The sequence below is a fragment of the Trichechus manatus genome, unplaced genomic scaffold (genome assembly GCF_000243295.1).
Source record: "Trichechus manatus latirostris isolate Lorelei unplaced genomic scaffold, TriManLat1.0 scaffold00236, whole genome shotgun sequence".
Classification (NCBI taxonomy): Eukaryota; Metazoa; Chordata; class Mammalia; order Sirenia; family Trichechidae; genus Trichechus; species Trichechus manatus.
The window spans coordinates 3,153,225-3,167,299 of record NW_004444172.1 but is presented as its reverse complement, the minus strand read 5'-3'; the positions used below and the strand labels follow the sequence as shown (position 1 = coordinate 3,167,299).

The 14,075-nt window shown below is 40.5% G+C and overlaps 1 protein-coding gene across 1 annotated transcript; it reads right to left on the bottom strand.

Annotated features, from left to right (window-relative positions):
- Window positions 1–1,006: 1,006 nt before the first annotated feature.
- Window positions 1,007–1,942, bottom strand: LOC101343475 (olfactory receptor 9Q1). The gene has a single exon (XM_012559363.1). The coding sequence runs from the start codon at window positions 1,940–1,942 to the stop codon at window positions 1,007–1,009; it is 936 nt and encodes a 311-aa protein (XP_012414817.1).
- Window positions 1,943–14,075: the final 12,133 nt, after the last annotated feature.

Sequence of the window (14,075 nt, the reverse complement as noted above, 5' to 3'; positions counted from 1 at the left end):
GGCCATTGCAGAACACAGGGACCAAGTGCAGGCAAGGACACCCTCTTACCCACCCATGTGTGGAAAGCAGCAGTGCTCTGGATCCCTGAGGACAAACGCTTGAAGAACATAGAGAGTTATCTATGATACAGACATTGGAGATACCATTATGGGCAGAGGAAATGGTATTACTTCACCAAGTGGGTTATCAGGCAAGCAATGTGACAAGTTGGAGCTGAAGCAAATGGGGAAGAACTAAGAACAGAGCATATTTCCAGTGGTTATAGCAATTGACAGATGTGTTGTTATGGAGGTTTATTAGAGTTTCATTTAGAGATTCTAGTAGGGAGCTACTAGAAGGGTCTGAAGAATACCTTGAATGAGGTCCACTATTAATCAGGCCAATGAAGTCTCAAATACTATAATTTGATCATTAAAATAAATGTAATCTAAATATTGAATTCTAATTGATGATATACATTCTGGTGTGTGTGAGAGTGAAAGGTACTCATGCTGATGTCTGCAACTCACTTTTAAATGCATCAAAAAATTAAGTGGCTTAAAGGATGAATTGGAGAATGGATAGATGGATAATTATACGTATGTGATAAAGCAAATACAACGAAATATTAGCAATTGCTGACACTAAGTATGGGGTATAGGGGGTTCACTAAACATTATATTCAGTCTTTCTATATGATGGAAATCTTTCATTAAAAAATTGCAAAAAATATAATCTTGTTTTATAGTCAGAGGCTGATGTGCTGTGCAACATCTGGATTGCACAGGATTTAATTTTGGATCCTTTTGTCTCTTGTCCTGGGAGTCTTAGCTCTCACTCCAATCTCTTCTTGGCTGCCTCTTCCTTTTCTTCCTTCCTCTCTCTGGAGCTAAAGGTCTGATTCTCTTTTATACCTTATACCGTGGCATATTCATTTCAACATTGAGTATGCTATGAATAATGAGTGTTCAGAATGCTGGCATCACAAAGGAGGTGATCCTCAAATTTTTCCAAAGATAGAGATGGTTAGGATAATTTGACTCTACTGAGAATTTTCCTCAGGGCCTCCTTTACCTCTTTGTTCCTCAGGCTGTAGATGAGTGGGTTCAACATGGGGATCACTGTTGTGTAGAACACAGACACCACCCGGTCCTCCTCTGGGGACTGGCTAGAGTTATCTCTCATATACATGAAGATGGCAATGCCAAAGAAGAGTGACACAGCGGTGAGGTGAGAGGCACATGTAAAGAAGGTCTTGGCCCTACCGTCAGCTGAGGGGATCCTCATAATGGCCACAATGATGATCAGGTAAGACACTAAGATCACCACCATGCAGGCAGGAATGACAAAAATGGCAAACACAATAATTACCACCTCCTGGGTATAGCTGTCCCCACAGGTCAGCTTTAAGACAGGCAGAAAGTCACAGAAAATGAAGTCAATCTCATTGGTCCCACAGAAAGAGAGAGTGAAAGCTGAGACTGTCCGCACCAAAGCACTGAAGAGACCAGCAATGTAAGCCCCAGCCACAAAACCCGAACGGGCCTTCTGTGTCATGATGGTGACATAAAGTAAGGGTTGGCACACAGCCACATAGCGGTCGTAGGCCATGAGGGCCAGGAGGTAGCACTCAATGGAACCAAAGAAGGTGAACAGAAAGAACTGAGCAGCACATCGTGTGTAGGATAAAACTGCCCCATGCTCCAACAACATGGCCAACATCTGAGGAACAGTGACAGATGAGTAGCAGATGTCCATGAAGGAGAGGTGACTCAGAAGGAAGTACATTGGGGTGTGAAGCCGGCGATCCATGTGGATCAGAGTAATCATCCCCAAGTTCCCCAACAAGGTGATGACATAGATAAATAGAAATAGGAGGAAGAGAGGGAGTCCCCATTCAGGCCACTCTGTGAACGCAATAAGGAGGAATTCAGTCACTAAGGTGAGATTCTTCTCTGCCATTAAGCCGGTGGTACATGAGAAGGCTAGAATGAAAAGCAAGTTAGGAAGATATAAACAGAAATTAACTGTATTTCTAGTTCATATTTATTTAACATGTACTATGGACAAAATATGCCAGATACTATGTGAGTCTTCTCAGGCTATAGCTCCTACCTTCAAGGGAATTCATAGAAGGCAGGACATGGAAAGCCGTGATATAGAATCATCATAGCACATGTCAAGAAAACTGATGCAGGTAAACATTTTCAGAATACAAGCTCATATTCTCCCACCTTTATTGCTAACCAGACCCTGGAAGTCAGATAACCATTCTGAGCCAAAATTTCCATATTGCTTCAATAGGGGTTGATTGATTGGCTCAAGTTGATTCTGACTCATGGTAATTCTGCAAGTTACAGAGTAGAACTGCTCCATAGGGTTTTCTTGGCTGTAATCTTTACAGAAGCCATTCACCAAGACTTTCTTCTGCGGAGCCACTGGGTGGGTCTGAACCACCAACCTTTAGGTTAACAGCTGATTGCAAACCACTTATGCCACTTAAGGACTTTTCCAAGACCATAGCTCCTCCTTTACTTCAAACTCTCTTCATCTCTTGCCTGGATTAAAACAACAGCCATGAAACTAATCACTCTCTCTTCCTTCAGACTTAATTTTTGCCAATTCTTGCTCTTCACTGTGACTACAGTGATATTCCTAAGACTCTAATTTGATCATGTCTCACATCCCTGCTAAAAATCACGCCATGGCACCCCATCTACAAGATGATACTGTTTAGATTCCTTAGTATGTCAGGGAATGCCCTCCCCAGCCCTGGGATCTCCTCTGCTTCATTCCTCATGCCCCTTTCTAACTTCTCAATCCTCACACCCACAGTCACACTCACCCTCCCACATTTCTCTCCAAATCAAAAAGCCAAACCAGTTGCCATGAAGTCAATTCCAATTCATGGCATGGCGACTCCATGTGTGTCAGAGCAGAACTGTGCTCAGCAGGGTTTCAATGGTTGCTTTTTTGCAAGTAGATCTCCAGGCTTTTCTTCCAAGGCACTTCTGGGTTGACTTGAACCACCAACCTTTCCATTACTTTTTGCCACCCGGGGACTCCACCCTTCTCTCCAACCACACTGAATTATCTGAAGCTTCTCTAATTGTCCCATATTCTTTCACATCTCTGTGCTTTCCACAGGCCACCCCTTCTGCCTAGAACACATTATCTTTCCCTTACTTGGGGTCCTGCCTAACTCCTATGCCACCTTCAAGCCTCAACTCAGAAAGCACTTCCTACAAGAAGTCTCTCCTGAGCCCGCCTCCCCCACCAGGGTATGTCCCTGTGGAATACCTCACTGTATCAGAGACTGTGAACTCAGCACATACTAAAGGCTCAGTATGTTTTTGTGGAATAAATAATGTTATCAAATGAGATATGAAGCAGCTTGCAAAGAGAAAGAAACTATACAAATGTTCAGGTGTTTACTTTTTATGAATCCGCTGCCGTCGAGTTGACTCCAAATCATAGTGACCCTATAGGACAGAGTAGAACTGCCCCATAGTGTTTCCAAAGAGTGGCTGGCAGATTTGAACTGCCGACCTATTGGTTAGCAACCACGCTCTTAACCAATTTTTATGAGAAGGTTTAAAAACAGAAAATTTTAAGTGACATCTAAGAACTCACATAAATCAATGAATATTCATGAAAGTCATAAACCATTCTCAACCTATTCTCAACCTAACAATGTCCTTAACAGAAGGCTGTTATCTTAATTAGAGAAGTTTAGTTTATCAAGAATAGATTTATAAGAAGCAGCATTGTACTTACTAATAAAAAAAAAAAAAAACGTTGTTGTTGCTAGTTGCTGTCAAGTCAATTCCAACTCATAACAATCCCATGTGTATCAAAGTAGAATTGCACTCCATAGGGTTTTTAAGGCTGGGACCTTTTGGAAGCAGATCATCAGGCCTGTCCTCTGAGGTGCCTCTGGGTGGGTTCAAACCACCAATCAACCTTTCTGCTAGTAGTTGAGTGCTTAACTTCTTGCACCACCCAGGGACTCCTGCAAAACACATAAATAGCACTTACTAGGACCCAGACACTATTCTAAGTGATTTACATATTAACTCCACTCATTTAATCCTCCATAACCACCTTATGAAGTATGAACTTTTATTATCCTCATTTTACAGATGAGGAAACTGAAACAGAAAGAGTCTAAATAACACGCCCATGTCTACACAGCTAGTAAGGGGTGGAACTGACATTAAGAACAAAATGCACGCAGAAGCACCACTTGTAACGGGATTTTACATGCATCACGTGTCTGTTCCAACAGTCTCTAACCAGGAAGGCCCACCATTAAGTAAACAAACATAAATACCAGCACTGCAGTCTGTTAATATCTGAAGGCTTATTGAGTCTTTTGAGTTAATGGATAGAAAGTCATTTGGCAGAGTTGCAGTACAGCAGGGTAGAAAAAATATTTGATTATCTTTCAAGCATTAGACTTTGGCAGCTAGGCCAGTATTGGGCTGACCTATTTGGGGAAATGATAAATAGGAGAAATTAGGTCTGGTGGTCATGAATCGCTCATGAACTAAGAGAACTAGACCAGTTTCCTCACCTGAATTACACTTCACTTTTATCTGGCCAGTCTTCTCTCTTTGTCCACTGTAGCTCCTTTGTCTCTAAAATGTTAGATTGGAAAAGCATCCTAAGAATGTAGAGAAGAAAGCCCTGTGCTGGGCAGCAGTAGACCTAGATGACTCTTGTTGTTCTCCATACCTGATCAGTTCTGATGCTGAGCAAGTCACTTAATCTCCTGGGACATCAGCATCCTTCCCCTTTCTCCTACATATCCCTCACAAGAAAATAGCAAATCAACAAGGGATCAATAATGCCTTAGCTGCCTGAATGTCTTCCCTGGATACTATGATCCTCAAGGACCTTGCCCATTCTATCTATCAAGGATTCTCTTCTCTCTCTTCTCTTACTCTATTTCCATGAACTGCTACATCTGGTTTTTTGTTTAGTTTCAGACTAGCATAGCAGGTGATGGAGAACGACCTCTTTTTATGGGCTCCTGGCTCCCATACAAATGTCATTTGGAGAAGACACTAACAGTTACTACAAGAGCTCTGAGATCCCCAATCAATGGCTAAAGTGGGTCTCTAAGGAAAGGCAATTATTGTTACCATGGACTCCTAACAAGGCATCTGGTATCTGTAATGTGGGGAGAGAGATAACTTCCTCCCAGTCCCCAAAGTCCCACCCCATGCTTGTGTCTAAAAGGCCTGAATCCCAGTTCTGCAAGCTCCCTTGAGGAGTGAGATGTCTCTGGCTTTAATTTCTCCAGTCAGAATAATATCAAAACTGTGCCCATTGCCACTCTCACCAGTGTGATCAGATCCTGGAAGAAGGGTGCTTTGTAAGCACAAGGTTTTGATTCACATTATCCAGAGAGGGAACGTTGGGCACAGTGACCTCAACAAGACATATTGTATCTTCTAAGTTTGCCCTCCCTAGATGTCAAGTGTTTCATTAAGTGTCTCCGTTCCCACCCCCACCCCCCCCCACCCCCAAAAACACAAATGTAACTATAGGGATAACAAAAGCCTGGTATGTTGCCCAGAGGAAAAATTGGCAAGTTCTTGTAGGCATGGCCTTTTGCCAGCTCTCTACGTCTTTGACACGGCAGCATTTTTTTAGTGCCCAATTCATAGGCATTTTATTAAGTTACTGTATTTCATCAAGTCTCAATTTAGAAAAGAATGTGAAGAAGATGGAGAAGAAAAGAATAATTGTTCTCTTTGATAATTATGAGAACCAAGAGAAAATGGGACCATATCATTCACTCATTCATCACTGTGCTAAAGTTCTAACAGAAGAACAAGAGATACAAAATGAAACAAAGCCAGTCAAAAAGAAAACATAGTGCCTGCTGTAAGGATCATACAATCTAGTAGGCAAGATAATTAACCATCCTAGAAAATCCACCACCACCGCCAGTTGCTGTCAAGTCCATTCAGAGTAGAATTATGCTCCTTAGGGTTTTCACTGACTGATTTTCTGGAAGTAGATGACTACGTCTTTCTTCTGAGATGCCTCTGGCCAACCTTTCTGTTAGTAGCCAGCACATTAAATATTTGCACGGGGCAGATTACCCAATAAGCAAGGTAAGCACAGCCTTACTTGTACGTATTTACTAATCTGTGTGAACAACTTCACTACATGTGAAATTGTTCACTACATATTAGTAAGTATGCACAAGTAAGGCTGTGCTTATCTTACTCACTGGGTAATCCATCCCTGTCAGGGACTATAAATTTCAGAAAGAAGCTTTGAATCTGTAGGAAGTTGCCGTGGGGTTGGGAGAGAGACAGACGGCAGCCATACCTAGAAGCAGAATCTTTGACGAGGTGAAAAAATGTGAAATTGTTCACTACAGGTTAGTAAGTAAGCACAAGTAAGCCTGTGCTTACCTTGCTTACTGGGTAATCCACCCCTGCATTTTCACCACCCAGGGATTGCTCTTGGAAGAGAAGTGTTAAACCCTTAAGCCAGGTGTAGGTAAGGTGCCATGTGGATTCTGAGTAGGGTAGGATTACTTACAGGTGGGATATATTAGGGATGACCTCCCGGATGAGGTGACTTTGATAGCCGATTTGGGAGGAAGTGGGGTTGGGGAGGGGCACTGGTGGCACAGTGCTTAAGCATTTGGCTGCTAACCAAAAAGTCAGAAGTTCGAATCCACCAGCCACTCCTTGGAAACCCTATGGGGCAGTTCTACACTGTCCTATAGGGTCGCTATGAGTCGGAATCGATTCAACGGCAACAGGCTTGGGTTTTGGTTTGGGATTGGTAAATGATGGGCAAAGCTCTTCAGAAAGAGGGACCAGCATGAGCCAATGTGTAAGGACAAGAGAGCTCAGGGACTATTCCTGGGACAATGAAAGGGATCTTACTGTTGTTGTTAAGGTTGTTGTTAGGTGCCATCGAAGCTATTCCAACTCATAGTGGCCCTATGCACAACAGAACAAAACACTGCCTGGTCCTGCACCATCCTCACAATCGTTGTTATGCTTAAGCCCGTTGTTGCAGCCGCTGTGTCAATCTGTCTCGTTGAGGGTCTTCCTTTTTTTGCTGATCCTGTGCTTTACCAAGCATGATGTCCCTCTGCAGGGACTGATCCCGCCTGATAACAGGTCTAAAGTATGTAAGACATAGTCTCGCCATCTTTGCTTCTAAGGAGTGTTCTGGTTGTACTTCCAAGACAGATTTGTTCAATCTTTTGGCAATCCATGGTATATTCAAAGTTCTTCGCCAATACCACAATTCAAAGGCTTCAGTTCTGATGTCTTCCTTATTCATCATCCAGCATGTGTTTGAAGCGACTGAAAACACCATGGCTTGGGTCACATGCACCTTAGTCTTCAAGGTGACATCTTTGCTTTTCAACATTTTAAAAAGGTCTTTTGCAGCAGATTTACCCAATGCAATGTGTCTTTTGATTTCTTGACTGCTGCGTCCATGGGTGTTGATTGTGGATCCAAGTAAAATGAAATCCTTGACAACTTCACAGGATGAAACTAGGCAAAGCCATGACAAAGGTGAGATGAGTGAAGCCTTGGCTGCAAAAGTTCAGGTGAAGCTGAAAACCTCAGTAAACAAGATGAATAATATTTTCATGTGAAATGTTGAAATGGTTCATTTTATTTTATATATTTCCTCACCACAATAAAAAAAATTAAATAAATAAATACAATGACATCAAAAACAATGTGATTTAACATCTAGTCAGATGTCATAACCCCCCAAGGCTCTGAAGGGGGGATTAGAAAGTGTTAGAGAAGCTTTACCAGTTAGAACAAAGGGAAACTTTCTACTAGATATAATTGAAGGATTTAAAGAGAATTTAATGGGAAAAAACTTTCTCTAAAAATAATAATCAAAATAATCAGTCGATCAATGCAAAAAAAATTCATAATGAATAAATTATCAAAATTTTAAATACAAACAGCACCAGTATTACTGATTTTTACTTTTGCCTCAGTCTCCAGTCTGGCTCAGCACAGCCCTGGTACTAGGAATTATGCTTCAAAATGGAAGGTGAGACCAAGGGGCTGCCAGGGGGCAGACTTAACAAGTGCCTTTTCATCTTCTAAGGATATTCTATTTCCTTCCTCTCTACCTTCTACTCAGGAAAAGAGAATGCAGGAAGATTAGCTTAATAAGGTCTAATTCTTACAGAATATCTAACATTTCAAAGCACTCTTATCTTCATCTATCTTCACAGAAGCCCTGTGGGATGGAGAGAGAGAAGGGGACTCCCCATTTATTCTGATGAAGAGACAGAGGCACAGAGAAGCACCCAAGGCCATACAGTTACTTGGTGGGTAGACTAGAAATTTTGTCTGTCCTGCTCACACTGCTTACTAATGGACCTTGCCCAGGCCACAGCCCTGATGCCCAAGAGGTCACACCTTTTGGTTTATGACCACACACACACACACACACACACACACACAAACACACACATAGCCCAGAGCTCTTTGAGTGAAGAGGTAGGTAAGTCCTCTGGGCTATGCTGTGTAAATAGATTACCTCAAAATAGCAGTGGCTTTACATAATAAGTTTATTTCTTACTCACGGAAAATCTAGTGTGTGTTAGGTAGTTCTCCTCTATCTCGTAGCTGTGTATTTGGAACAAGACTGACTTTCACGATTGCCAGTGCAGGGGAAGAGTGAGGGGAGGGTCATGTAGGATGTTGTTAACAGGCAGGCCCAGAGGTGATCTGCCCAACTCCCACCCTCATCCCAGTGACCAGAATCCACTCACGTGACCTCAATTTAATTGCAAAAGACACTAGGAAATATACAAGAGCTCACGAATATTCATGAAAGCAAATGTTTAGGCTAAAATCTCTGCCACAGCCCCCATCCTTTGTACAGTATAAAATCTAGAACTCCCCCAACAAATCTGAGGGAACTCAGGGCCCACTTCTATATTTGCTTGGCTCTCTGCTTTCCTGCCTCCACTGTCACAACACTTACACTCTTGCTCACCTCCTATGACAATCACCCTTCCTGTACCACATCACGCCAAGCATAAACCCATTGCCATTAAGTCAATTCCATCTTACAGCAACCCAATAGGACAGAGTAGAACTTCTCCACAGAGTTTCCAAGGTTGTAATCTTTACGAAGCAGACTGCCACATCTTTCTCCCTCGGCAAGGCTGGTGGGTTCCAATTGCCAAACTTCCGGTTAGCAGCAGAGCGCTTAACCACTGCACCACCAGGACTCCTCCCAAGCATGAAGCATGACTTTTTTTCCTCTTAATTCCTTAAAAGAAAATTACTACAATGTTTAGATAACAGGTTTTTTAATAAAAATAATGTAGACAACTTGGGAGGTTTACAGTACTACACAGAATTGGGAAAATTTTAAATTGAACATTAGATGTCACTGTGCTACAAATTCCCTAGCCTTTCCCACCACAAGGAATTTATTACTGGCTGCCTCTCATCCTCACGTAAGCTGCCGGCTACCATCCAACTGGACCTCTTTCTCCTGAGGTAATCTGCGTGTGTGTTTAATAGTTCATTTTATTTTGTTGTTGTTGTTATTGAAAATATACAGAGCAGAACATACACCAATTTAACAATTTCTGCGTGTACAATACAGTGACATTGATTACATTCTTCAAGTTGTACAACCATTTTTACTCTCCTTTTCCGAATTGTTCTCCGCCATTAACATAAACTCACTGCTCCCTAAGCTTCATATCTAACCTTTCGCGTTGCTATTGTCACTTTGATTCCATATAGATAGTTCCTGAGATAATCTTTTATTTCTATCTCTCTTCTCCTTGTTCCACAGTCTTACAAATCCCTATCCAATCCAATCTATGGAGAGAAAACGCAAAATTCTTTTTATATTGTTGTGCATGATCTTCTAAATCTTTAATATCCAAATACTTCCTATTTAGGCTATGCAATGGAGGTTCTTAAATTTCATAATCAATATGTTCTTTAAGGTGTTTTCCTCAACATAAGGGAAATTATCTCCTTAAGAGAAGAAAATTAAGCCAAACTTCAGCTAGCATTTAGTTTCTTTTTTTTTTTTTTTTTTTTGGTTTACTTTTAACGTAACAAAAAAGGAGTCAGTACTCATTTACAAGTCAGGGAAATTGGATGACAAGAAGTTAAACAATTCTCTTTACTAGAGGATGTCAGAGACTTCAGTGTGATACTATACTTCGTAAATCTCCAAAATGAAGTGTATAGTATGCAGCAGTCCTCAAATGTATTTGACCATGGAACATTTAGTTAGCTAGTGTAGTGCAACAAACACCCACAAATTCAGTGGCATACGACAATAACCATCTATTCTCACATTCAAAGGTCTCGAGTTCAACCAGGGATTGACTGATTTAGCCTGGGTTTGGTGAGGCTTGATCAAGCTGTAGCTTGGGTCCTGGTCTGTTCCACAAGTCTCTCAACATCCTGATCAGCATACTACCCAGGGCGTGTTCTTCTGACAATGGCAGAAGCGCAAAAAAACAAAGCCCCACTACTGAATCACATTTAAAGCCTTTGCTCACATGAGGTCTGTTAAGGTCCAATTGGCCAAAGCAACTGGAGAATAATAGTGCTGACCTTATAAAGTTACAGAGAAAATCAAATGAAGATAAAATCAAGCCACTCTTTAGCAAGGCAACCTGCTCTTCACCAATCAGCAGAGGGTTTTCCAGACAACTTACCAGATTCGAGCTTTCTTTCTACTTCCTAGTCTGAATCTTTACACATTCAATGATATAGTAAAGTTTATACCAACCAGTTACTTTCAGATTTCAGTTAAACTTTCTATCTGGATTTTAATGAATCTATAACCCACTAATAATAATTGTGATGATCACAGAAATAGTCAACAACTCTGAGTGCCCACTATGCACCCTGCCAAGCATTCACATGTAACATCTCACATAAAAATAAAATTGCAGACCACTCGAACAAAATATAACATTTGTAATAATGTAAGGAAATATCCTAATAGATGATAAAGCACCCTTTCTTTGGACGAGAGTTCTCCTAAATCCACTATTTGTCTCATCATGTCCCCATTTTATTTTGCTCCTCTCTAGCTCAGTGTTAATGTTACTACTGATGTCAGCCTTTCCTCTTGTTGCCGTTACATTAATTTCACTTCAAATATTTATCAACATCTCTCCTCCTTAAAAAAAGTGGAATTTCTCTCACGGACTTCAAACTTCCTGGAGCCATGAAGATTGGACAAACCCCTGAAACTACTGCTCTGAGATAATTTTTAAGTCTTAAACCAAAAATATCCCTTAAAGTCTTCTTAAAATCAAACAATGGTTTAGCTTAACTAGTAAAGAATGTCTGCCTTGAGCATTATGCCGTTTTAAGAACTACCTGTATGGGATCAAATTAACAATAGCAACTTGAAAGTAGATAGGAACCCTAGGGGGCAGTAAATTTATGTTAACAGTGGAGGAACAACTCAGAAAAGGAGGGTGAGAATGGTTGCACAACTCAAAGAATATAACTGATGTCACTAAATGGTACATGTAGAAACTGTTAAATTGATGTATGTTTTGTTGTGTATATTTTCAACAATAACAAAATAAATAAAAATTTTTAATGGAATTTCTTTGTTGATATTCTACTTATTTTTTGTTCTTTTCCCTGGAGCTACCCTTCATGAGAAATTCCTTACTGGAAGATTCCCTAAGTCTGGTTCCATGCCTAGTATACTGTGCAAATGATAATGAGAGCCCAGATGGTTAGTAAAACAGAGAAGGAGGTTGTTGATGAGCATTTTACAGAACTGTAAAGATAATTCGGACCACTTGGCTTTATTAAGAGCTCTCCTCAGGGCCTCCTTCACTTCTTTGTTCCTCAAGCTATAAAATTGGAGAGTTCAGTCTGGGGCTCACTACTATATAGGACAGGGACACAGTCTTGTCCCCCTCCAGGGACTTGCCTAAATTATTGCATACATAGATTAAAGCTGGAGTGTCCCAACGATCAACCCAACTGCAGTTATGTGTGTGATGTACAGAGATAGAGCAGGTCGTTGCCTGGTGACTCCATTTGCAGATGTTCAGATGACCTTGTTGAAGAACATGTAAGAGAACAGGAGCACAGCTAGTCTGATCAGAATCACAGAGTGAGCAAAGATGAGAATTAGCATCTTCTGAAGAAAGAAGCTCCGGTGGTGCAGTGGTTAAGAGCTTGGCTGCTAACCAAAAGGTCCGCAGTTTGAATCCACCAGGTGCTCCTTAGAAACTCTATGGGACAGTTCTGCTCTGTCCTAAGGGTCACTATGTGTTGGAATAGACTCAATAGCAACAGGGTTTTTTTTTGGTTTGGAGGATGTTATCCCTCAGGTCAGTGCCAGCAGCCATGAGAAGTCAGAGGAAATTAAATCAACCAGTGAGGGCCACACAGGGAAAGGGAGAAGATGAAGCTTGTGAAGAGGATGACATTTGTCAAATCCTCTAAAATATGCAGTCACCAGATTCTGCCAGACGTCTTGAGAGTCAAGATGATGATACAGAGCAGGGGTTGGAATGGCCATATACCAATCATAGACACTTTTGAAAATCTAAATGGTGTTTCCAAAAATGTGACTATGAATAAAGTCAAGTAATACTGTGAGATTTTTTAGCAGTGGCTTCCCACCACCATGCTGACTTCCCACCACCACCATCCCTTACCACCACCACCACCCAACATGCTGTGCTTCCTTGTATCCTTGCTATACCTCCATGATTCAGGAATTTGAGATTACTTGTCATGCACCTTTCTTTCAAGAGTAGGCCTTATACATCCTGGATAAATGTATCAAATGAATTTCTAAGGAGTTTTTTAATGCTTATAAAAGCAAAGTAGTCTTGACACTAATTTGTGCTGGAAGATAAAATGGTTTCCGTGGAATTCCCCAACATGGATCTTTAAATATAAGGAACAACTCTGCAGGACAGGAAGCAGACAGTTTACCCCATGAGCATAAAATTCACATTATAATAAAGAGTCATTTTCATATCTAAAAGGAAAAAGGACTTTATCAGCAGGAAGGAGAGGAGTTATATCTATACAGAGGACATTGAAGACAGAGGGAATTTGTTGTACTAAACATCCCCTAAATAATTTTATACCAATAAATTTGAAGCTCTTAATGTCATAGTCTATTTCTCAGGGAAATATAAATTATTAAACTAGCACAAAAGAAATAGAAAACTAAATTTACCATCAAAATTCAAAGGTAGTCAAAGCTCTAGCCCCATCAAAGGCATCAGAATATTATGGTTTTTCTGCTAATGTTTTGTGGATCCTGCAAGGAACAGATAATTCCTGTGATATTTAAACACTTATAAGCATACAATAGACAGAACAACTCTAGTACCAAAGCTAGATACAGATAGCATATCTATACACCAAAATAAAATCATACAAAAATCTTACTTATGTATTCAGTTGCAAAAATTTTGGAGTTAAAAAAATTAGCATATTGGACCTACAGATGTAAAAAAGTAAGCCTGGGATTTATTCCAAGGATGAAAAGATAGTCCAACATTAGAAAATGTACTAATTTGATTTATTTTTACTACATATTAGAGGAGAAAATGATACGGTCTTCTCAATATATGCCAAAAAGGCATATGATAAAAATTAACACTCATCCTTTACTTAAAAATATAAACAATAGTAGGCAGGAGGGGACATTAAAGATGGTGATAGAGAACCCAAGGTTGAGAAGGGACAGTGTTGACATGTCATGGGGTTGTTACCATTGTCATAGGGCAATATGTATACTAACTGTTTAATGAGAAACTATTTGTTCTGCGAACCTTCATCTAAGGTACAAAAAAAAGAGAAGAATTGTCTGTGTGAGATCAAATTGACAACAGCAACTCAAAAGGTTTGATGGGAAGCCTAAGGGGCAGTGAGTTGAAGATAATGGTGATGGGATAATTTGGAAAAGGATAGTGAGAATAGCAGCACAACTGGAAGAATGTAATCGATGTCACTGAATTGTATATGTAGAAACTTTTGATATGGTGTAACTTTGGCTATGTATATTTTCACCAAAAAAAAACAGGGTCCTCCAAGGT

Coding starts and splice junctions, on each gene's coding strand:
- LOC101343475 (XM_012559363.1), bottom strand. CDS start 1,942: ATGGCAGAGAAGAATCTCACCTTAGTGACTGAATTCCTCCTTATTGCG.